General features: G+C 44.6%; 1 protein-coding gene across 5 annotated transcripts in view; it reads left to right on the top strand.

The window, feature by feature from the left end:
- Window positions 1–26060, top strand: part of LOC121698669 (low-density lipoprotein receptor-related protein 1B-like) — a 253521-nt gene that overhangs the window by 205861 nt on the left and 21600 nt on the right. For all 5 annotated transcript variants that reach the window (XM_042080972.1, XM_042080973.1, XM_042080970.1 and 2 more), the window contains 14 exons: window positions 89–195; window positions 1833–1965; window positions 4743–4865; window positions 5830–5952; window positions 9931–10071; window positions 11283–11417; window positions 12380–12499; window positions 12931–13172; window positions 14834–15057; window positions 16447–16553; window positions 20771–20887; window positions 21837–22010; window positions 24453–24578; window positions 25881–26045. In XM_042080972.1, the coding sequence (XP_041936906.1) occupies window positions 89–195; window positions 1833–1965; window positions 4743–4865; window positions 5830–5952; window positions 9931–10071; window positions 11283–11417; window positions 12380–12499; window positions 12931–13172; window positions 14834–15057; window positions 16447–16553; window positions 20771–20887; window positions 21837–22010; window positions 24453–24578; window positions 25881–26045 (2037 nt within the window). The remainder of the gene's footprint in view (window positions 1–88; window positions 196–1832; window positions 1966–4742; window positions 4866–5829; window positions 5953–9930; window positions 10072–11282; window positions 11418–12379; window positions 12500–12930; window positions 13173–14833; window positions 15058–16446; window positions 16554–20770; window positions 20888–21836; window positions 22011–24452; window positions 24579–25880; window positions 26046–26060) is intronic.

Here is a 26060-nt window from a genome sequence, read left to right as displayed (position 1 = left end):
GTGTTAATTGCACTGTGTGTGTGTGTGTGTGTGTGTGTGTGTGTGTGTGTGTGTGTGTGTGTGTGTGTGTGTGTGTGTCTCCCCTTAGCATCTCCCTCCTGCTCGGTAAGCGAATATGTCTGCTCCAGCGGTGGGTGTGTGTCTGCCACGCTCAGGTGTGATGGCCACAATGACTGTTCAGACGGCTCTGACGAGGTAAGAGTCCCTACATGACAGATATGCGTTCCTACTGGTGTTCAGAGCATGCATCAGAGCTGCCCATGCTGGCCAGCTGTCATGGACGTGAACCACCTCACATCACAACTGAAATTCAGTTACTGAATGTGGGCAACTTAACCCCACAGTTATTTTGCTTTTCCTTCTAAATTAATGCTGAACCAAATCAGTTCATTTTATAATTGTGTCTGCCTCAAAATGCATTAGTGTGTGTACTAGGTTAACATAATTTTAGTAGGTTTAGTAGGCTAACCTCGACCAGCCAGTACAAAAGCTCCTCTTCTGCATTCCTGTGTTGACCATCTCTCAGTTTGTTGTCCAGTGTCATCACGGTCATCTTTTGGCCAAGTGAAGCCAAATTTGCTGGGCAGTGTGCATGCAATACTCCCTCCATTTTATATATATAGCTTCAGCTGTGGGTGTCCATATGGTTTATAAGCCTTTCATTGACCACTATTAAAACACATATGCTATATGAAATATGCTATATACTCCTTCGTTCTATTATGTTTTACTTCAGCAGTGGGTCTCCGTATGGTTTATGAACCTTTCATTTCTCACTATTCTAATATGGAGTATTAGAATATTACACTATTCCAAGTTGAGATCTGACTTGTTCCCCTGTTGAGAATCAGCAGTACTGACTACTTGAGAGGGACCTGTCCCCAGACAGATCTCATGGCAGCTCAACTTGCCTTTCATGTCTTTTCTCCACTTCCTCAGCCCAACCTGTAGCATTTACGCTGCCAATTCAACAGAGACTTTTCTAGAAAAAAAAAAAAACAAATAAAAACGGTGAGCAGCGGGGGCACAATAGGCTCGGAGGCGCCGGAGCGACGCATACGCAGCGTTTTGGGTCTCCAGCAGGGCTTTGGCTCTGCGTGTCCCGGCGGGGCGCGTTTTAATTAAAACCACGCTCGTAATTCAATGTCAGGAGTTCACCTGAGTGTTCCTAGCCTCTAATAAGCTCCATTAAAGTAGGCCTATTCTCCCAGGCCTCAGGAGAGAAAGGTGTGGGCCGAGGTGGGGGAGTCTGTTGCACAAGGCTGTAATGTAATATGTATGGAAAGCTATTTCCCCAGTACTATAAGGCAGATGAACCTCTCTACCAGGGGAAAATGGGAGACTGCATTCACTCAGCCATTCAGATTATGTGCTCATAAATTCAACAGTTCTGGTTCCATAAAAATAGGCAGTAGACAGTGGGTGGTGGCACACACACAGATGGTGTGTGTGTTTTTGTGTGTGTTGTGTGTGTGTGTTGGAGAGGGATGGTTCTCTGTGTGTGAACAGGTGGACTTTTGAAAGTGCAAAGGATTCAGTGTTTTCTTTAACTGTGTGTGTGTGTGTGTGTGTGTGTGTGTGTGTGTGTGCATCAGTGGACAACAAACAGGTGAACTCTGCCACATAATGTGAGTGAGCCAATTTGGCCGTTTGCTATTGGCAGTGAGCTGATTATATTTGAAAATGAAAGTTTGTTTAATTTTTTGTGTTTGCGTGCGTGTGTATATGTTCATGTGGAGATGTGTGTTTGTGTGTTTAACTCTGTGTGTGTGTGTGTGTGTGTGTGTGTGTGTGTGTGTGTGTGTGTGTGTGTCTGTGTGTGTGTTTGGCAGCTGGACTGTGCTCGTGAGTGCCAGGAAGATGAGTTCCTGTGCCGTAACCGTGCCCACTGTGTTCCGGCACGTTGGCGCTGCGATGGCATCTATGACTGCGTGGACCACAGCGACGAGGACAGCTGTGACCATGGTAACCCACATCCCATCTCTCTGCTGCTCACTACTGTTGCAGATATTCCAGCTGCTCCTAGACACTTTACAAACACCCCAGTATGCCAGGAACTCTCTCTCTCCCTCTCTCTTTGCAACCACCCCTCTCTTTTCCTCGCTCCTCTCTATCTCTCTCTCCTCCCTCTCTCTCTCTCTCCCTCTGTGTCTCTCTGTCTCTGTCTGTCTGTCTCTGTCTCTCTCTCTCTCTCTGTCTCTCTCTCTCTCTCTCTCTCTCTCTCTCTCTCTCTCTCTCTCTGTCTTTCTCTCAGCTCCAGGCCAATCTGAGCAGTGTGTATGTCAACATGAGAGAGATCATTTGTTGTGTGTTCCACTGAAGCTGTGCTATGAAAAGCTTGATGTTGCCACTTGATGTTTTTCGACAAGCGAACGCATAAAAGGCATAATTCCTCTGTTTGGAGAAATTGCTGCCGCCGGTCGGATCATTTGGATGGTGGAGTCAGTCGTAATTTGCCCATTGGGTAGTGTGGCAGGTTTTTATTCATTTATTTTGTTTTCTGTCATCAAAGATTCAAGCACTTTGCGGTTTTTGTGTGCGTGTGTGTGTGTGTGTCTCCCCCCCCCCCCCCCAAAGGTAGCTAGATTGCATCCACCATATTCAGTCTTGTGAGAGGCACGTGCTGGAGCATTGTACCTGGACTAGAAACAGGAAAAATATCTTTAATATGTGACATAGTGGTGTGATGATAGTGTATCGCTACCATGATCATGTAAAAGTGGTCTTAGGTACCTCGTGGTCATCTTCATGGAGATGGATTGTGAGGTCATAGAGCCTGGTACCATCACTAGTCAGTCATTAGCTTCTGCATGTGTGTAGTAGCGATATGCCATATTGTATTGTCCATGAAATGCTGGGATACTGTATTTCCTCCCATGGCCATCCGGTGATACGAGCAATACAGCTGCTGGCATGTTTGCATACATTCAGTAATGTGGGTAGAACATGATCGAGCATGACGAAGGAGAGTGAGTCGCATCGATCGCTGATGTCTGTTTTTGCACGGCACTTAAGGCAGTAAGATGATGTGACTTGTGGCTAAGAGGTCACTGTTTACGTCCTGTTCTGTTTACTGTTTTCATATGGCCATTCATGGTATGGTTTTATGGACGCAAAAACTACCATGAAATATTGTGATATAATTTGACCTACCACATCTTAAAACCTGGGGAGGTCCGTTTTGTTTTGTTTATTTTTTTGCAGTCCTCACCCTGGACGTTTTGGTTGTTTTATGGACATATTTGAAATGCCAGGTGCTAAATCTCTCCTTGTTTTTCTCACTTTCTCTACTTCTCTTTCTCTGTTATTCTGTGCAAATGGTTTGCTTGTCCATAGCTACGGCCCAAGGGGGAGCCTGGAGTTTGACCCGTGCACCTGAAACAAAGCCTTTCAAATGAGAAATAATCACAACCTGTTCCCATTCTTTCCCTCTGTGTGACCACTTATTGCATCTAGGTCAGAACTGTCCAGGAAAATAATTAGCTAGCCAGAGTTTTTCTTCTTCACTTTCCTTTCTCTCTCTCTCTCTCTCTCTCTCTCTCTCTATCTCTCTCTCTCTCTCTCCTTCTTTTCCTCTCCTCCTCTTCTACACACTTCTTGAGAAAAAGAAGCACAAAAACACAAATGAAAATAGGGCTGATATAGGACTGTGAAAGATTTCAAATATTTTAGATAGTTCCAGTTGCTTTCTTCTCCATTGAAAGAACTGCATCATTGATCATTGAGTGCTTATAGTATTAAAACACCCTGTTATCCTCTTGTTATTTAAGGGAAAACCAAGATCACCAGGTTGAAAAAGTTGCCTTTCTCTTCCTCTCTTTCTTGCCCTCTCTCTCTCTCTTCTTTTCAATCACTCTCTCCAGGCTGCAAGGAAAATATGTAGATTCTTTATCTCTCTTTATATTCATCTTTCTTCACCTCTCCCAGTATTCTCTGTCTGCTTCTCTGCTTCTCCACTTTCATGGTCATAGTTGATTATAATGGGGCTATTTAAAAACCTTGGGGAGTCTCTCTCACTCTCTCTCTTTCTCTCTGCTGTCTCTTTCTCTATCAATTTCTCTCTCTCTCTCTCTCTCTCTCTCTCTCTCTCTCTCCTCTCTCTCTCTCTCTCTCTCTCTCTCTCTCTCTCTCTCTCTCTCCTTCCATCCCTCTGTAATAACACTGGTGAAGTATGTGGAGCTTGTGGGGAAGCGATTAGGCCAGTGCGTGTATCTGTGTGTGTGTCTGTGTCTGTGTGTGTCTGTGTCTGTGTCTGTGTGTATCTGTGTGTGTGTGTCTGTGTCTGTGTGTGTGTGTGTGTGTGTGTGTGTCCATGTGTGTGTGTCCATGAGCCGCTCTAATGAAGGCTCACTCTGTCTGCTCGCCACACCTGACGGAGCAGGAGGAGGAGGAGAGAGAAAATAACATAAGTGTCCATCTGTGCCCTTACTTCCTCCCCCAGAGGAGCTGCCATAGCAGCAGCCGTCTGGCAGGTCACAGTGCAGCCGCAGGCCCTATGGGGCTTTCACTGGATGGTAGTTTTCTCTTCCCTTCCTGCCCTGCCACCTAAAGGAAACAGAGACAATGAAACCATTGTGTGTGAGTGTGTGTGTGTGTGTGTGTGTGTGTGTGTGTGTGTGTGTGTGTGTGTGTGTGTGTGTGTGTGTGTGTGTGTGTGTGTGTTTGTGTGTTAATGAAATCTGAATGTATTTTCTCTCTATATTTGTTTGTTTGTCTGTTCGTGTTTACTGTCTCCCCTGTAGGCGTGCATTTATGCCGCGCAGATGAGTTTATTTGCAACAACACACTATGCAAGCTCCATATCTGGGTGTGTGACGGCGAGGACGACTGTGGAGACAACTCCGATGAAGATGCAGAAATGTGTGGTAGGTGTTTGTGTGTCTGTGTGTGAGGAAATGTACATTTGTGTGTTTGGGGTTGTGTCTCGGTGTGTGTGTGTGTGTGTGTGGTGTGTGTGTCAGAGGAGATGTTACTGTGGATGTGGAGGGTCTCTATAATGCACCCCGCATTGGATATGCTAATCATAGTATATTAAACATGCTAGTGTTGGTCAGCCAGTGTACTGTGCAATTACAGCTGCATTAGAGCCCGGTGCTGCTTATGAAGTCCGGTGCTGACCCATGCTGCTTCCTCCTAGATGACTAATTGTTCAGCCTCAACTGAGCTATAAAGACCTCTGAAGGTAAAAGATAGATAGATAGATAGATAGATAGATAGATAGATAGATAGATAGATACTTTATTGATCCCCAGGGGAAATTCAAGCTAAAATAAAAGCTGCCAATCATCCCAGTGATTGAAACCAGGATGGAATTATTCACACTCATTGATGTCTTGACTCTTATCTGGTATTCAGAAAGAGAATAATTCACATCAGCGGGGAATTCCTCGATTAAAAATTCATTTCTTTTTGATTTTTTTGAGGGGGGTATTGGTGTGACATTCATCACACCTTGGATGAAGGCAGATCATTTTCTTTTCCATTTGAAGGCAGGGGTCATTTGGAGGTCGATAACCATCACTTACAGCCAGGTGGCCATCTGTAAGTGAAGCTTAAAGCTAAAATGTAGAAATAAAAATGGGTTTGATTCTATAGAATGATTGTGAAAATGTAATGAAGGTTCATCCAGGTGGTAAAAGGTGCATGAAGAACACCTCAAACAAAGAATGACATTGTACAATGCACTTCTAACACTCACTGCCTCGTTGTCAAGAAGCATTACTACACACTCCTCTTTCAAGGTTATCAGAAACTAAATTTGTAATCTCTTTTTGCCTTGTTTGTTTTTCTTTGATTGTTTTTTGTTTGTTTGTTTGATTGTTCTCGTAGCCAAGCTGCCATGCCCTCCAAGCCGAGCTTTCCGCTGTAGGAACAGTCGAGTGTGCCTGCATCCCGAACAGCTATGCAATGGAGCAGACGATTGTGGAGACAACTCAGATGAGGAAGAGTGTGGTAAGCACACTCGTGCACACACACGCACGCACACACACACACACACACACACACACACACACACACATACACACACGCACACACACAATGTAAAAATGTGCTTGGGTGTGTTTGTTTCCCGAACAACTCTGCAGTGGGGTCGATTACGAGACAATTCTGATGAGGAAGGGTGTGGAGACACACACACACGCACACAAAAACCAACCATGCAGGCCGCACACACACACACACACACTTGCAGTATGTTGTAAGAGTGGTTGGTTGTGTCTGCCTCCCAAGCATCTCTGCAATGGAGTCAATGACTGTGGAGGCAATTTGGATGAGAAAGAGTGTGGTGAGCAGAGATCTATCCCCAATGCCTTCCTCACACACACACACACACACACACACACACACAAACCAACCATGCAGGCCACACACACACACACACAAACCACCCAGAGCTATCCTAAACCAGTAACAAGGAGCTCCAACCTATGTAGTATTTCAGGCATCCTCAGGGTTCTACACATGGATGATTCGGCCAGCAAGAGACACCTCTAAACCTGTAATGAGAGCTTCACCTACTGATCCACTCCACCCCATCCGGAGCCAGTTTAGGATTGATTTATAGTCTGTGTGGACAGGACTGCATTGAGCTACACCCGCATTCTCCCAGCTGCGCTAAAATATCTCCTCTGAGTGCGATGGTGAATTCACCTAGCCTAATAGTTTCATGTTGTGTTGGAAAGTTATTACTTTTTTACCAGTTATTTCAGTTGGCATATATTTCCATGTGTCGCTTAAAGTTTTCATAACTAAAAGGCGCTCATGGAGCACAGACCTTTACATGGCCAAATGCAGCCATTACAGTTTTTTTCAAATGCTTACACACTAAATCTTTGCTTGTCACACAATTTTCTAAACATGTCTTCCAAACATCATAACCCCACACCAAATCTGCAAAACCATACACTAATTCTCAGTGTTTGACTCAGTTTTCAATTGACTAAAACAGATTTTGCAAAACACCACACACAATTTTCTACTTAACACACAAAAATCGAACAGGAAGTAACTTGATTTCATTTTTCAAACACAACCCATCAAAATGCCACACTTATTCACCAGTGCATCACTCTCTCTCCTCACATGTGAAAACACTCATTACTTGACCCCAGCCGTGGCGCAACTGGCTAGGGCACCTGCACAGTATGCCGGTGACCCGGGTTCGATTCCCGCCCCGTGGTTCTTTCCGGATCCCACGCCGAGACTCTCTCCCACTTGCTTCCTGTCACTCTTCACTATCCTATCGCATTAAAGGCATAGAAGCCCAAAAAATATACTTTAAAAAAACACTCATTACTTTACTGAACACCATCCAATCATTGCCTTAGTATAGGCCTATGAGTAGACTGTACTCTCTATGTAGGTATGGACCCTCTCAATCTGCTCCTAGAGGATTTACGGTTGAAATGTTCAGAACCAATGCCGATACTTTGAAAGGAATGTTCTACAAAAAGTCGACTTTATGTACAGTAAAACTTGTCTTTTTTACTATAATTTTTGTCTATGAATACAGTACATACACAACCCCCCCCCCCCCCCAACACACACACACACACACACACACACACACGCAGGCACACACACACACACACACACACACACATAAACACAGACACACACACTTTTCTTTGGAAAAAGCAAAGTAATTTGATAGTAGTCAGTCATTTCCGTCTTTGGCAAAATCAGCTTTTTCAGAATTCCATATACATCTTGTTGGCTGTAAAATACTGTATTTGCAGCAGCAAATTATTTGCGAAAAATCACTATTTTTGGTTTCAATAATACTGTGTATTTCAACTTCTCTGTACCATAACTTTCACTCTTGTATGGAAATACATAAAGCCTATGAAAGACAGAAGAGCATTAGGTTTTGAGTAACAGTGTGTACATGATGTATCCAAAATGTCATATTATGACAAAAGTGTTTGTAATGTGAGGCGGATGTTTGCTTTAAATATGTGTTTTGACATTTTGAATGTTGTGTGTCATTTTACTGGAGATTTGAGGCATTTTGCATTTTGTGTGAGCAATTGTGTGTTTTGTGTGTGGAGTTTTGAAAAATAGACACAGAGTTTTGAAAACGTGTGTAAACAATTGTAAAAAACTGTATCAACGAGTCTGAAAGTGGACCTAGGCTAAATATTTTTGAGCTGCTTAGTGATGAGTGTTCAGTTGGAGCTTATTGATAATTCCTTGATTATTAGCGCGAAAACAAGCGAGAACAAATAACAGGCTAGGCTTCCAGACGGGATCGCTTTAGTTGGGATGATGTCATCATTGCAGCCCCACAGATGGCAGAAAGACACCGCCATCTGAAAGAACCTGAGTGCATGTGCAAGTGAAATTATTTAAAAGCAATCAGTAATTTGCATTAGACAGCAGTATTGTCTTTTAAAAAAAAGACATGTAGGCTAGTGTTACGCCTACAGTACATGAGTAAGGGATAGCCTGCACACTGACAACAGCAGATGTCCATAAGCCTCTATCTAATGTATCCCTATATTCAGGTTAATTAAATATGTTGGTATAACATGAGGGTTAGATGTTTTCATTACAAAGAAAAAATCTAATAATAATGGATTGAAAAGAGGTAATAATAGACCAGAGATGATTGAATAGAGACCACATATAAGAAAATGGACAACCCATCAGGCCCTATCAACATCAACATTTAGGCTCTAAAACAGATTGTCAACATTATAAACTGTAAAAAAAATCAGTTTGCACTTTCAGGAACACATTGGATCAAATTTAGATAGATATCCGACATTAACGATGAGTTGCTATCCAAAATGTATCTTGCGTGTATGGCTATGTCTGTTTTGGCTGCATGCCAACGTGAGGATTCTTTTTTCTCGGCACGAGGTGCTACTCAAAAAAAAAAAAACTTCAAGGTTGGCAGGTCTGCAGGAGTGCCATGCCATGCGTTTCAAAGGGGGTACAAGTGCGTAGCTTGTGTAGACTGTGAAACAATCCTTATAACACACTCCAAAGTCATGTGGGACTCCAGAGAGCTTCAGGTTTTCGCAAAACTGCGTTTCTCCAAAGCAAAGTGTGGACGATGGTCTACGAAGTCGCCCCCCTACAAGCCGTTCAGCAAATCCCTCTATTGCACAGTGTTGCCAGGTTTCCGGTAAGTTCTCCACTGTGGACTGTGCCGGTTAAGAGAAGCAGAGGAGCTCCAGGGATTCGGTTTGATTGTCATATTACTGCATTAGCTCCAGTGTAGGAGCTGCTGTCATTTCCTCTTTAGTGTCAGACCTCAGAGAGTCGGCGCTTACTGGAGGAGGAAAAAACGGTTAAAGGAAGTAGCTTCAAACCCGAGAGAAAGCGAGGATGGAGAGGAGGGATCGGCTCATGAGAGAGGAAAAGAAAGAGAGAGAGGACATGTTGAAATGTCTGTTTCTATTCTCACGCTCCTCTCCATCAGACGGATGAAAGATGCTAACACCGAGCGAGATTACACTCTACTGATCGCAGGGCTGTCAGTGATTAGTGGAAGCAAAGTATCTGATAAGGCGGCTGTGTGTGTGTCTGTGTGTGTGTGTTTATGTCATCTCTGCCATTCACATTGTTTCTGCTCTTTTACTTTTTACTGTTTTTTTTTTTTCTCTTCTCCTCTCCCATCTGTCTTGTCCTGTGGTGGTGATGCTAGTGGTGGTGGTGGTGGCTGAAACAGTTTGCAGCTTTGCTGCCAGGGGCAATGTCTGCTTTGTTTAGGGGAAACGGTGCCTCTTGGTGGGCCATTAAGAATTAATGAGAGTCCACTCGGTCATTGTGGGAATTACAGTATAATGCTCTAGTCGCTCTCTCTCTCTCTCTCTCTCTCTCTCTCTCTCTCTCTCTCTCTCTCTCTCTCTCTCTCTCTCTCTCTCTCTCTCTCTCATGTGTTTGTGTGTGGTCTCTCTCTCTTTCTCTCTCTCTCTGTAGAAAATGTGGTGCGTAGGCCGAGGCCGTGCGGTAAGACTGAGTTCACCTGTAGTAACCACCGGTGCATCCCTGCCGAGCTGCAGTGCGACCTGTTTGACGACTGTGGGGATGGCGGCTCAGATGAACAAGAATGCAAAGCCTGTAAGCTCCTCTCCACAACAAACAAACCACAACGAAAATCTCACAGTGCAGAATAACATCACTCTATTTTATGGAATTTATATTAATCTTCATAATAGGCTAGACAATTGCTTACACAATACAATATATATATAGTATATATACTCTTTTGAGCCCGTGAGGGAAATTTGGTCTCTGCATTTATCCTAATCCGTGAATTAGTGAAACACACTCAGCACACAGTGAACACACACTAATCCCGGTGCAGTGAGCTGCCTGCAACAACAGTGGCGCTCGGGGAGCAGTGAGGGGTTAGGTGCCTTGCTCAAGGGCACTTCAGCCGTGCCTATATATATATATTTACTGAAGCTATCATATTATGCAAACTCGTGTGTGTGATGTGTACATTTTAATCCACTGTGAAACCTTGATTAACTCAACATGCTTATATTTGGGACACGCGTCTGTATGTCTGTATGTCACTTCTATTGACGTTCAAACAAAGCAGAGAGCTAGCTCGCTACTCCCTTCCCCTCCCTCCTGTGCAATTGAAACTCTCCTAAATGCGCATCTCGTTGGTTATTGGCTGGAATGCTGTTTGTTATGTTTCATGGTGCAGGTTGCACCAGTTTGTTTTTGTTGCTGTTTGCGGAGCTTGGGCTGTCTAGAGGGACTGCATTTTTTACAGTGTGTTCAGGGGACAAGCAGCTAGCGGATAGTGAGGAGATGTTTCATCGCTTAGAGCACCTTTAATAACTTTCACACAAAGTTTTTCCTCAGCAAAGACACAAAATACTATTGATTGAACATTGATTATTTAAAGTAGTAGGAATAAGGACTGGCCGATATGGATCAGAATTCATATCCCAGTATTCATAGTTTAAATGGTGACGCAATATACCAGTATTTGTGATGAAATATGACTGTGATCATATAATGTGTTATATATATATATATGTGTGTGTGTATGTGTGTGTGTGTGTGTGTGTGTGTGTATGTGTGTGGTAAATGTTCCATCTTTCTTTTAAAAGTCTCCATTTTGTGTGTTGTTGCTGAGGTCGGTCCAGGCGTAATCCATCCTGACACTCTGTGTGCCCATGTGTGCCCCCTTGCCTCGTGCGTCTCTGACTGGGCGGGCTTCCCTTTATGCTCTCTCTCTCTCTCTCTCTCTCTCTCTCTCTCTCTCTCTCTCTCTCTCTCTCTCTCTCTCTCTCTCTCTCTCTCTCTCCTAGTGGTCATGGAGGACGCGTGTCGTGGGAGAGCAAGCCTGTGTGGCGAGGACGCGGTCTGCAACCAATCACGGCCCAACTCGGTGTGCCAGTGCAAGGCAGGCTTTCAGAGGAACCTGAGGAGCAAACAATGCGAAGGTCTGAGGAGAGGGGGGCGAAGGAACTGGGATGGAGGGATGTGTGGAGAGGGAGAAGGAGAAGGGGAGAGAGAGAGAGAGAGACAGTGATAGAAAGAGTGGAGGAGAGGTGGTGGAATGGGGGAAAGTGAGGGACAAGGAGAGGTACATATGAGAAAGAAGGAGGGAGAGAGTGAAAGGTGAAAGGAGTGAGTAACCGAGAGTGTGGAAGGGGTGGAGGGAAAAGGAAGAGCTAGAGTAAAATGGAGAGAGATAGAGAGAGACGGACGAACGAACGATGAGGGAGTGGAAGACTGATAGCATACTCGTTTTAAGAGTGTAGAGCCTAATCTAACATATGAGCCTGAGCTGCTTTGAAAAGCTATTTTCCCTGCACTCCTTTTCATTTGTAAAAATGCCTGCATGCCTTGAAGTGAACAGGCAGTGATGCAGTGAACCTCGAGCCAGATGAGAGACTGAGGGGGAGGGAGTTGACCGAGTGCTTTTAGAGGCCTATTTTAATGGAAATAAGGGCTCCCAGAAAGCACCTGAGGGAAATGGACAGATGCCAGAAGGTCAGAGTGTGGGCGGTCTGGATAGATGGGGAAACAATCCCTCTTTCTTTTTATCAAAAATGAATGTGTAAGAAAGTAGAAATTGCATCAAATTGAAAGTGATCTCCGGTTCACTCTATCTTCAAAGACCCAAACACACTTAACTTGCACTTACCATGACCTCCTTTCTTATCCTGTCGGTCCCTCTTCACATCCTTACCTAACTTAACTTTGAACTTTGAACTTGATTTTGAACTGTTATTTTACTGATATACAAGGTAGTGACTATTGTCACCTATTAGCACAGTGCCTTGATTGCACCCTATTTTTTACGTAAGTCACTTAGGACAACAGCATCAGCTACATGAATACATGTACTGTAACTGTAGCATAGCATTTGACTTGCCTCTCTGTTGCTCTTCCCCTGCAGAGGTCAATGAGTGCTTGGCCTTTGGCACATGTTCCCATTACTGCTACAACACTAAGGGCTCCTACAAGTGTACATGTGACAGGAACTTTAAAGAAATTGACGGCGAATGTGTCACTAAAGGTAAATGTGTCGCAAGCTCTTCTATTCTATTTTCTGTTGAGGGGTTCCTTAGTTATTATTAGCAGTGATCATACTATGACACATAAAAGAAACAGATATCAAACAGTATCTACTTAGTGTAAAAAGAACTCATGGCAACATAGAGTAACAATATCCCCATATTGATTCATATTTACACTTTGTTTTTATATGTGTGAGTTGTTAGTTAGTTTAGACTTAAGAGGTCCTACATCTAAAGCGGAAAGCTTGCTAGTCGTCATGACAAAAGTGATATAGTACAAAATGCATCTGACACACAATCATGTCCATATTGACAGAGGTCTCTCTCTTTCTCTCTCTCTCTCTCTCTCTCTCTCTCCTCTCTCTCTCTCTCTCTCTCTCTCTCTCTCTCTCTCTCTCTCCACATCGTTTCTCCTCATGTCATCAATTAGGGCCAGAGGACCAGGTGCTGTACATTGCTAACGACACGGAGATCCGCAGCTTTGTGTACCCATTCCATCACAGCCATGGCCACAAGCTTGTGGCCCGCATTGAGGACAGTGCGCGCATCATCGGCATGGACGCACTTTTCCACCGCCACACGTTTGTCTGGGCCACGCAGTTCAACCCAGGAGGCATCTTTTACCGCGACACCCAGGACCGCAGTCCCTCAAAGACCAGCAGTGGGATTGTTGTAAGTATGACAGCAACAACAACAACAACAACATATTGCATTTATTATTTATTTATTGTACAAATCCGCTTGGAGCTCCAGTGGAATTTTGATTTGCGGCGAGAATTCTTGGGCTAACCGTTGATGTGCAGTGAGAAAGGTTGGGAATAGGCCCTGCACTAAACTCCCAGCGTGGTAAACAAAATCGGATATTTCAGGCAGTAAAAGCCCCAGTAAGAACCAAACTAGATTTTGTTCAAATCTACACACTTATGGCTACTGAAAAATGTAAGGTTCATTTATCAAATGTTATTTTGAAGTATTAAAAAAACATTGTTGTTTTAGAATTTTCGGACGAAATTGTTGGTAATTAGCACGTTTACGTAAATATGTAATATATCTTTTATTGCTTTTTTTGTCCGTAAGTTGGCACAAACAAGCCTCTGTATTCTGGCTGTGGTAGTTCAATGCCACTGGATACCTCGAGAAAATAGCACTGATGCATGCTAAATGAATACATGCCCAAACTTCCAATAAAGACCAGCAAAGTCCCAACGAGCAGATTCTGCAAGGCCATGTGTTCCTACGTGTATTACTACGGCATTTCAGGAGGTGGATTGGGGGGGGGGGGTGTACACCCCTCACCAACCTCCCATCTCTGCCTGTAAGTGGGACTGTTATTGTGTGCTCAATTGAAAGCACACACATACACAAAAACACTTCAAGACATTTTTACTCCTTATATCTGTTCCTTTGACTTTCGAGAGTATACTCGTCTGACTCACTCACCTAACCCCTCTTTATCCTGGGCTTTTAAGAGTCCATCTCTGACATACTCCAGAGAAAAATAAATAATAATAGATACTGAAATGAGTGAAGGAGAGAGAGAGAGAGAGAGAGAGAGATATTAAGAGAGAGAGATGAGTGGTGGCTCTTCTGGTGGACAGGCAGATGTGAGAGAAGCACTGACATGCTTTACAGTGATTCTAGTTGAAGTTTAGCTAGCAGGAAGATTAAAGCAGTTCTACTCCCCTGGCGACAGGTGGTATTTCTTCCTCCATCTCTTCTCCATCTTTCTGTCTCTCCTCTCTTACTCGTGATGTCTTTCTACTTCTGCACCTTATTCTCTTCCTCCCTCTATCTCTCCCTCTCTTCTTCTTTCCATCTGTATTTATCTGTCTTCCTCTGTTCTCTCTCTCTCACACACACACACTCATTCATTCTCTCTCTCTCTCTCTCTCTCTCTCTCTCTCTCTCTCTCTCTCTCTCTCACATACACACACATACACACACACACGCAAATACTCACACATATATGTCCACACACACACAAATGCACACACATATACATCCACACACATACACACACATACAGTGTGAGAAGTGCACTTCACTGATGGAGTGTGGGGATGGGTCACTAACACTGCCCTGCTCCCCCAAAGATTTCTCTCTGACTTCAAAGAGTCCTGCTGTGACAATGAGATATGAACGCTTCTGAAGGTGGCTGTGGCAGGTGGAACTGTGTGTGTGTGTGTCTGTGTGTGTGTGTGTGTGTGTGTGTTCAAGTGTACTGATGTACTGCAGATTTGCGTGTGTTTGTGTCTGTGTGTGTTAGTGTGTTAGCAAATCAGCATAGGGCCTCTTTAAAAAAAAACACACACATTCTTTCCTCCTTCCTACAGTGTCCAGACTTCCGGCGTCCACGTGATATCTCGGCCGACTGGGTAACGGGCAACCTCTACTGGACAGACCACTCCCGCATGCACTGGTTCAGCTACTACACGGCCCACTGGCGCAGGCTGCGCTACTCCATCAATGTGGGCCAGCTAGGTGGACCCAACTGCACACGCCTCATCACCGACATCGCTGGCGAGCCCTACTCCATCACGGTCAACCCCGTCCGAGGGTGAGAGATGCCGACGGAACTTCCTCTCATCTTCTCCCAAATATGATGCCCACAGATTTTATTTTAAATTTTTGGGGCTTTTAATGCATTTTAATCTGATAGGACAGTGGAGAGACTGACAGGAAGCAAGTGGGAGAGAGGTGGGGTGGGATTGAGAAATGACCCAGGTCAGACTCGAACCCAGGTCCCTCTAGGCCAGTGTTTCTCAAAGTGTGGTCCGGGGACCACCACTGGTGGTCCGCAAGCGAGCAGACATGGTTCTGCAACACTGCCTATGTAAGACATGTCAGTTTAAATCATATGAATCGTAGTCTGACACAAGCAAGGTGCAAAGACAATAAGCAAGGTGGTTCAGTGAGTAGGCCGATTGTGTAATATACTGTTGAAGTAGGTTTTGGCAGGTTAAGTGTTTGTGTAGTTGAAAGTTCAATAGAACACAGGAAGGAAATATAAACAATAAGAATGGAGAATAAAATATGTATTCTTGTCTTTCCTGGCACATGGGTCTGAAAGTGTAATACTCCTATTTATTTCCCTTATTTGTTTTTTTTCTGCCATGCCTTGGCTTACTCTGACATATATATATATATATATATATATATATATATATATATATATATATATATATATATATATAATTACTTAATTTGGCATTGAAGTCAAAATATTAAAATGTTTCATCTCAGATGTTTATATTTCATGGGCAAATGCTCTCTGTCTCTCTTCTGCTGAGCACTTGAATACTGAGCAGGAATATTGTCCTCCCAAGAGTCGTTTAGAATATTCTTCAGAATATCAGCCACGCATGCATGCATCCTATCCCACTCGTGTAGCTTATGAGTATTAAATGTGACGAGGTGTCGACAGATGCAAGAGCCATTTTCATAAACAGGCAGAAGGAGGGAGAGATCGGGGGTGCTTAGAGAGGGCAGATCCTGATCTTTCCTGGCTTGCGGGAGTCTATGCAGGGGATAGGAGAGCAGGGTATGAAAGATGCACCATGTCTCTGTTTGCCTTGGTATGTTTTCTGTTCCCGTCTGTTCGTGTTGTGTTGTGTTCTTTCTGCTCTTGTTTTTGTTCCTTCTCTCTCTACCTCCTCTCGTTTTTTCTTTTATTTCATTTGATTTCTATTCCCTCTGTCTCTTGTTCTGTTGTGTTTCCCAACTCTGCTATTCTCTCTCTGCTGTCGAGGTTTTGGCTTCACAGCTCAGAACTCTGCTGAGTCAGCTTATCTCTGATTCTCTTTTTCCCAATGCACCATCTCATCTGTTTTAGTTTCTTCTCTATACTTACCTAGCAGCCTATTGATAATTAAAATGTCCAGTATATTTAGGGTTTTCATTTGCCCCATTGGATGAGCAGAGTCTCCATGTGTGCACACCTTTGCAGGATGATGTACTGGACTGTAATAGGAGACCACTCCCATATCGAGGAGGCAGCTATGGATGGGTCTATGCGGAGGGTCTTGCTGGATAAGAACTTGAGGAGGCCTACAGGTATGTCCTCACCCCCCTCCCTCCCACACACACACACACACCTGACCCATAGGTGTGTTTACCACCACTTCATCCTCACCACAGGGCCCCCATCACCTCTCTCAACTAACCCTAAGGTACGCTCCCTCCTCCCCTCCTCTACCTGCACTACTTCGCCCAGAGGCCCTCCACCTAGTCCCCCCATCTTCCACACACACACACACACACACACACATACACACATACACCTAGTCACATCCTGGCTCCACTTGGCCACTGCACTCATTTTGGTGTCCTAGACTGTCCACAGGAGTCTGATCTGTCCAGGAGCATTGATTGATTGATTGTTTGTTTAAGCTGACCATCTCATTTTAAGATATGATACAGCTTTGCACCATACATAAAAAAAAAACAGAGTCAGGATAACACAATAAAGCCCAGTGTCAGGAGTCAGGATAACACAATAAAGCCCAGCGTCAGGAGTCAGGATAACACAATAAAGCCGAGCGTCAGGAGTCAGGATAACACAATAAAGCCCAGTGTCAGGAGTCAGGATAACACAATAAAGCCCAGTGTCAGGAGTCAGGATAACACAATAAAGCCCAGCGGCTTATTTCCATTGTGGTCCCTTGGGGGAGGGGGAAAGGGCAAGTGGCAGCAGATCGAACATCAATCCATGCATACATTAAATAAATATTTTAAGACAATACAGTAGTAACAAGATTGGCATTTGAGCCATTTTTTCAGCGCCTGCTTAAAACCTCCTAAGCTTCTGACTGGCAACCTGTTCCACAGACTAGTTGCTACATACAAAAAAGACCTAAATGACACCTGAAAGTGATGTAAGTGATGTTATGCGGTTTCTAAGCTAAAACATTTTTTGTCACATACTGCAAACATCACCTCATCATCCGCTAGCTGCCTGTGCCCTGAATACTGTACACTGTAAAAAAAAAACGGCCCCTGTGGACAGACCAGACCAGGCTCCAAAAACGGCAACAAAAGCGATCTGGCCCAGCCTGGACCATAAAAACATAACAAACTGTTCCAGCCAATCACCAAATAGAGTTTAAAATGTCCGTTCGCAAAACCCCGCCCATCGAACGCAGATGAGCCAATGGCAGTCCAGTAGCTCCGTGCAGGCAGATATGGCCTGTAAACTTCACCTTACGGCTCCATAGAAATGTATTGGGAGCCTTGATATTTGTCCGGTTTTATGGGATTTTATAGTGATATGAGTTGAAAAGGACAGTCAAATGACATATGTGAGATCAACAGAACACCGATACACAGAAAAATGCCTTTCAATCTTGATTACATTTTCTGTAATTATGTTAAATTAGATTCAATTCTCTCGTCCCAGATCTCCACTATTATAAAGCAAAGGCTTACTCCTTAGCAAACCATAACGAAACAGTGCTCCACCACATCTGTGGATTAAGCCACACAGTCAACTCAAAGTAAGATAAATAAAGATGTTAATTGTTTTCAGCATTGCCAGCATTGTATATAAAATCAGTGTCACTTGGAGGAGACTTGGAGCAGCTAGATAACTAACGTTAGCATAGTTAGCTAACCGCTGCTAATAACGTGCTAGATTCGTCACGTCAGAGAAGCATGGAGCTGTGCCACTGATCTTTATAGATCAGTGGGCTGTGCACAGTAGTGTAACATTTATTCACCATATAATAATAAAGTTGAAGTGGCTCTGCAATGTAGGCTATGTTTCCGTTTTTTGGCAGCACCATGTTCCTTACATGACATGGCCCAGTGTCCTTGTAACATGCATGCCAGTCTATCTAGCACAACTAATATTAATATCAGTGAATCACACTCGCCTCCCATTTTTGAGTTTGTAACCAAAAAAAGCTAGATATGAGTTTTTATACATGTGTCTCCATGTCATACTGCAGTCTTTTAACCGATTGTAAATGATTGTAAATTAATTTAGGTCTGTGGCTCTCTAAAAGAGCCTCTTGTGCTGTAACTTTTACAGTCTTAACAGCTACTGTACTATTGAATTTCTAGACAACTCCGTTAACTAGGGGGCGTGGCTTTTGCGAACGGTCAATTGCGAGGGAGGGAAGGAACAGAAGTGATGTTACCCAACATTGCTTAGAGCACCTTTAACTCCAGGAGGTACAAAATCTGTAGAGCTGCCTCTGGTGGAGTAGCTGTGCACATCTCTTACTCTGTTATAAAATAATAATAAATTATTAATTAAATATTTTGGGACAGCCCCGTACACAGTCCTATATACCATGCACAGGTGAATCTGAGGGATTCGATCCTCTACTTTTAACCACCCAATAGTCTCAAAATGAGAAGAGTCAAGATGAGATCTCATGGGGAGGTTCAGAATGAGCCTTATAACCTTATTTTGAGCGTTCTGAAGCCTATGTTTCAGGCGCTTTAAGACACCATGACCAGCATGCATAGTCAAAATAAGGCTGAATTAGAGCACCTGCCAGAGTCAGTATCTTTTTCGCTTGGCCCACTCCAGACAAAGCAGTCCAGCACACATCCAATGTAACTAACTGAGTCCCCTACAGTAATCTCATTATCTCCAACTAAAACCTTAAAACCAGGGTATCTTTTCAGTTTTATCTAGACCCAAACAGTACGGCTTCTGTTTTCCCTAAGTGAAGCGCAGGCTAGCCTATTGTCTGGCATCCACCTGCTGACATTCAATAGTTCTGCACTAAGCGTTTTTTCAACTATGTTCTTATCTTTGTGTGAAACTAAAAACACAGAATCATCTGCATATAACAAGAGTTCACATGAACACACATACTTTAATAAATAAAAGTAAAGTAAAGGAGGTTTCAGAGTGATTGATCTAGCCAGTTTATTATAAATCAACTGACATCAGATAGATAGATAGATAGATAGATAGATAGATAGATAGATACTTTATTGATCCCCAAGGGGAAATTCAGGACATCATAAACCCTGATCTGTCAGAGAGAGTGCAACAGACTCAGCCTGACTTACATAACCTTCTTTCATCATGTTCATCATGCTCTGACTGGCCCAGTGGACTTTGGGATAGCAAAACACGAGAGCTGATACTGATTATATTTGAATGTGTTTGGGTCAGTTAGTGTGTTATGTCATGAATAAGATATAATCAAATCAATAGAAAGTATTGAAAGCGTTCCCAGGCAGAACGAGATTGAGGCATACTGTAGCAGTATTTTGGCTTCTGCCAAAAGATAAATGATCTGTGACATTCACTCTTCATTTCAGATCTCTCTTGCATAACCTGCACATAAAAAAAGATGTCCAGTACCCTGCTAATCTTCCCTAGCAGTCATATTGACGATTTCACCATTATAATCGAAAGCACTGACTGCAGATTGATTGTGAAGGGGGGGGGGGGGGGGGGGGGGGGCAGACACTTTGTCTTGACACGTGTGCTTTGGGTGGAGGAGGAGAGGTGGTGCATCGCGGCACGCAGCCAAAGTCTCTCAGGAGGTTAAACCCCAGTGCATTAGCCACACATATGCCACTTAATGGGCTCCTTCACGGCTTGCGTTGGACGGGTTACCTCTACTGCCATCTAAAATAATGAGCTTAAGCACTCGCAGAGAAGAAACCAACAAAGCTTGTTAGTGGATATAAAGGATCATAGTGTTGGAACTGTCTTGAGATATGGAGGTTAATATGTATTTTACACTTCCAGAGAAGAAATAAAAAACGTGTTGGTGGATATAATGATATGTATTTTCCCAAGATGCTCTGTAACAAATGCATTAACTGTAACAATTACTTGTTAACTGTACAGAAATTGATTGGGTCTGTGTACATAGACAGACATACATATCAAGACAAACGCTTTATCAGACAAACGCTTGTGGTTGTGGTAGACTCTACCTCACTCAACTGCTATTCAACATAGAGTCACCATGTTTTGGGAAATATGCTTGAAGGAGGATCAGCCAAGAGGCTTCACAGCATGCGTGTACCAGACAGACTAAAAGCTCAGCATGTCTTCTCTCTCTAATATGCTACAGGATGCCAACGAATGAACAATCAATACAATGTCTTTGACTGCAACTATTTATTTTCTGGCTTCAAAGTCGATGCAAATGAAAGTATCAACAAAAATACATTTCTTCGAAAAGCACAAAATGTGGTCAGTTCCCGTGCCATTATTTCACATTCATCACAGGACTGTCTGTTCTGATCCGTTCTGGTCTGTTCTTCCACCCCGCCTGTGTTTCTGGACTCTGCAGGTCTGGCGATCGACTACTTCAACCAGCGGCTCTACTGGGCGGACGCCGAGCTGTCCGTCATCGGTAGCGCGCGCTTCGACGGCTCGGACGTGGTCGTGGCCGCCAGCAGCCGACACGGTGAGTCCTCCCGCGCCGCACCAACATATCCCAGCAACCCACCCACCCCCTTCACCCTCCCACAATTCCTCAGCCTCCCCCCACCACAACAGCATGTTCTCCCACTTCAGCTTGACAAGCTCTATACCCACACCGCGGCTGAACATTCTTTGTGTGAAGCCAAGCGTATTAGGGAGGTGTGCTTCAAAAGGTATGCTATTCGCAGCGGGGAGTAGTACCCAGTGCCTGGCAGTTTACCACTTACGCATCGGCAGCATGCTGTACTTGAACGGCCCCTAACACAACTGAACAGCGATGAGGTGAATTTAAATAGAAGAAAAGGCAGTGTGGCCCTTGTGGCTTACTTCGTCTATCAGGGCCCACCATGCGGCCAGTGCTTTTGGACGACGGCGAGCTCTTTTTTGGACAGGCTGCACCTGGCTGGCACGGAGCAGTGCTTTCCCCAGCTCTGTCCACAGCGATACGTGTGTTGGATTGATTCACCCATAATTTATTGAGTTGAAATGGCGGTAACATCCCGCGGTGCTGTCAGGATTGCGTTCCATTTGCAGTGAGCTGATGGTGGGCTTAGCCACCATATCAGAGACAGGACTGGAGAGAGAGAGAGAGAGAGAGAGAGAGAGAGAGAGAGAGAGAGAGAGAGAAAACAGGAGGGAGAGAGAACAGGAGGGAAAGAGAGCAGGAGAGAGAGAAAGATATATATATATATATATATAGAGAGAGAGAGAGTTCTGTTGATTAGCCACACCAGTCCTCTCTCCATGCCAAGGGCCAGTAAGAATAGCATCTGCTGGAGTTAATTTCATGCCATTACCCACTTCTGGACCGTGGCGTCATCTCGTCACCCTGTTTGCATTGGCCACGGCATCACCAGGACAGTCACAGGAATGTGCTCATGGCTATGTGTTGTCTCCTCTTGGCTCCACGCTGGTGGGTGTCGGTCCTCCAGGCGTTTCCCAGCCGTCCCGCATTGACCTGTTTGAGGACTACATCTATGGCACCGGCGTCAAGCACGACGTGTTCCGCATCCACAAGTACGGCAAGCACCCCGTGGAGCGTCTGCATCTGGGGACCGAGAAGCCATCCAGCATCTTGGTCTTTCATCGCTTCAAACAACAAGATGGTAAGTACACACACACACACACACACACACACACACATACAAATGCACACACACACATACACGCACACACACAAACACACACACACTTGAAATAACAAGACGATAAAATCCCCCTTCCCCAGAGCTGAATAATGACTTTTTTTTATTGTGTAATCCAATCCCAACAGGATTCAATGGTTGGCTGGTTTGGATTTATTATGGGATGCAGCAAAAAGCTTGACAATCAATCATGGAGAGATTTTTGTTGAGTTGTTACCTAACAACTTCAGCTGTCAAGGGGAGAAAACACAAATGCATATGGCCACAGATTAGCTCTATCTTTCTGTATCTGATATGCACATACACATGTCGAGTTCACACACACACACACACACACACACACACACACACACACACACACACACGTGGGTTTGCACGCATGAACACACATATGCACAACCCCACACACACACACCCTGCAGTGTTTCTGAGGCCTCATCCATGGCCTTAGATCTCACTCACCCGCAGGCGCCAGTGATCACTCACAACTCACATCAGACATGCTTACACCAAACACACACACACACACACACACACACACACACAGTCAATCTTTCTCTCTCACATACACACAAACACACATTCAGCATTCTCGCTCTCTACCTATCTATTTCCCTATATCTCTCTCTCACTCACTCACTAATTCACTCACTTGCTCACACACACACACACACACACACACACATACACGTACACACACAACTCTTATTGAGGAATTGCATCCCCTCGTCTGCAGAGGAGTCTGTGCCTCATGAAGGCCAGAGGTGCTGTAGACTTGTTTGCCATCCAGGATCACTGTGTGGAGCAGCCATGCAGAGGAGCTCTGTCTCTACCGGCTGGCAGTCATTGTTGTAACAGCAGGAGTTTTATCTGTGTTGTGTGTGTGTGTGTATGTATGTGCATGTGTCTGTGTGTGTGTGTGTGTGTGTGTGTGGTGTGTGTGTGTGTGTGTGTGTGTGTGTGTGCGTGTCGGTGTGTGTGTGCGTGCGTGTGCGCATGCGCACGTTTGTGTGTGCGTGTGTGCATGCACGTGTGTGTGTGTGTGTGTGTGTGTGTGTGTGTGTGTTTTACACCTTGGCACAGCACAGTCAGAGAGGAGAAAGCAGTGAAAAACCCTCTCTTCCCATATAGTAAGCTGCGGCTCCTCCAAATTGCTTTTTTTTTCCACTTCTCTTTTCTTTTCAGTCAAGCATTGGCTTCACTTGTGCCTGTCTGCCAATGACCTCCAGAGTCAGGTTTGTTTGTCGACACGCTTGGCGAGAGCTGGCGCAGGGGATCTTTAGCGGGTGGCTAAGCCCACGCTAATGGCCCCTGTTGCGCCATTCCCCGGCGCTTCATTAGTTCTGTAGTTGTGTGCCTGGTTCAGTGGTAGCGCTAGCGAGTGAGCAAAGGGTTTTGTGCCACAGCTGACAGAAGAAAAGAGCAAAATCTGATTGTGTCCTGACTCTGGCCTCAGAACCCCTTGTGTCTCCCCATCTCTCTCTCTCTCTCTCTCTCTCTCTCTCTCTCTCTCTCTCTCTCTCTCTCTCTCTCTCTCTCTCTCTCTCTCTCTCTCTCTCTCTTTCTCTCTGTCACTCTCTAAAGTTAGTCTTACTCTAGACAAAGCTCTGAAGGGACATTCAAAGTTTAGCATACAGTAGCATACTCACAGGGAGTGTTCCATTCATTACTGTCCTGATGACTCTGATGAAAGCTAACACAGTGCAGCGGCCTTCTCATTTGATTGTATGGAGACTGTCTGGGGGGGAAAGCAACAAAGAATTTAAAGTTAACCAATGGATTTTACTAATCTTATGCAAGATGTATCCAGCAACAGTGACTCAACAGTGCCTCTCATAGTCTATCTCTTGCAATATGAAAACCATACACTGAGATATTAGACTGAGGACTGAGATCCATATTGTATATAGAATCCGTACAGTTTTCCTACCATAGAATGTATTATAGTGTATAATTTTGTTTGCCATAGAGCACACATTGTATTATTAAATAATCATTAAAACACAATTTCTAACCCCACACAATCGTATTCTCCCACCAATGCTACGTATGTTATATAAAATATAGTGCTGCATGGCCATTCTCAAATACATTTTTCACATTCTTTATGAATGGAATGACCTAAAAAAACACGTATGGTCCTCACACTAGTAGGCCACTGTCAAGTTTGCAGTTTGTGCCTTTGAACAGAAACTAGACCACCATCCAGTTCAGTAGATAAGTAGATGAATGTAACTCTCATTATAGGCATTCAAACTGTATATCTGACTGCAGCTTACTGCTTGTGTGTGTGTGTGTGTGTGTGTGTGTGTGTGTGTTTGTGTGTGTGTGTGTGTGTGTGTGTGTGTGTGTGTGTGTGTGTGTGTGTGTGTGTGTGTGTGTGTGCCTGCGTACGTGTGCCAGTTTCCAACCCGTGTGCGAAGATGAGCTGTGACTTCATGTGCCTGCTCAACCCGAGTGGCGCCACGTGCACCTGCCCGGAGGGAAAGATTCTCGTCAACCGAACGTGCACTGACACCAACACCTCAGGTATTCGTGCTATAACTTCTCATTTTTTAATAATTTAACACCCTCTTCCCCTCGGAAGCAGCTGCACTCTTCTGCTCTGCCCTGTAACATACAGTACAGCATCTCAGGTAAATCTCCGGTAAATACTCTCTCTACAGCATCTCAGGTAAATTTCAGGTAAATCTCCGGTAAATACTCTCTTCCCCTCGGAAGCCGCTGCACTCTTCTGCCCTGCCCTGTAACATACAGTACAGCATCTCAGGTAAATTTGTCACCACTTCAGGCCTTTCACTGTAAGATGTTGTCTCCTTGACGACGACTCTCCTTCGCTCAGCCTTCCTGTCCAGCCATGCTGTGCTTCAATGCGTTTGAGAGAAGTGTGTTTACATGGTCTTTCTCTCTCTCACACGCGCTCACACTCCGCCCTCCACCATCTCTGGAAGCGGCTGCAGCCGAGTGTGACGGGTGCAGTATGCCTCCGGGGGGGGGGGGGTATTTGTCACCTATGAAAATGACTTTCACTGTAACAACAACATTGCGCACATCTCCATCCTCAAATTATTATTATTGGGAGGGGCTAGGATGTAAACAGGGAAGAGAGGAAGGAAAGGAGAATGGTGTTGAGAAGAGCCCACTGGAACTAGCTTTACCATGTTACACTTTTGTGCCTGATAATGTTGTTGTTCTGCCCTACGAATGCACAGCATAGACGGTATGTCTCCTTATTCTCTCTGTTCTCCTCTGTGTCTTAAGTTGCACTAATGTACAGTATGTATTGATCGAAAGCAACTGTGAGCTGTACTGATGCCCAAGATAAATCGCGCCCCCCGCCCCTCCGGACAATAAACTTGATCTTATCTGATCTGATTTAATGTACTGTTCAGTAAGAGCACTGTTTAAATGTCACTGTAATCACACCATGCCACCACTGTACTGTACTATACTGCATCACACTGTAAAACCCTATAATATCCCAGTGCTGCTTTATTCTAAGTCCTGCTTATGATAATGTCTGTTATTGTCCCGTAAATCCCTGTTGAGTGTGGAGAGGATGAAGGCTCTTCAGAACTGGCTGCGGTGCGTCCAGGCCTTACTCACTGCAGCAGATGCATGCAGAGTCTGCTCAAGGTCACTCTCCTGTCACATAGTCCACTAAGCCTCCTGTCAGGCCTTTCATACCTGATTCGCTCCTCAGCACACAACATACTGTATGTTCACACACCGTGTGTGTGTGTGTGTGTGTGTTTGTGTGTACGCGTGCGTGCGTGCGTGTGTTTGTGTGTGTTTGCGTGTGTGTGCGTGTGTGCGTGTTCTCCTCTACAGGGGAGCTGTGTCGGCCAGCGTGTGAGAATGGGGGCCGATGCGTTACCAATGAGAAGGGCGAGTCTCGCTGCTACTGCTGGCCCAACTTCTCTGGGGAGAGGTGTGAAGTGAACCACTGCAAAGACCACTGTCACAACGGTGGCACCTGCTCTGGATCGCCCCTAGGTAGGCTGGTGTGTG

This window comes from Alosa sapidissima, chromosome 23 (assembly GCF_018492685.1).
Source record: "Alosa sapidissima isolate fAloSap1 chromosome 23, fAloSap1.pri, whole genome shotgun sequence".
Lineage (NCBI taxonomy): Eukaryota > Metazoa > Chordata > Actinopteri > Clupeiformes > Clupeidae > Alosa > Alosa sapidissima.
The sequence above is the reverse complement of the archived record's forward strand: the minus strand, read 5'-3'. Positions and strand labels throughout refer to the sequence as shown.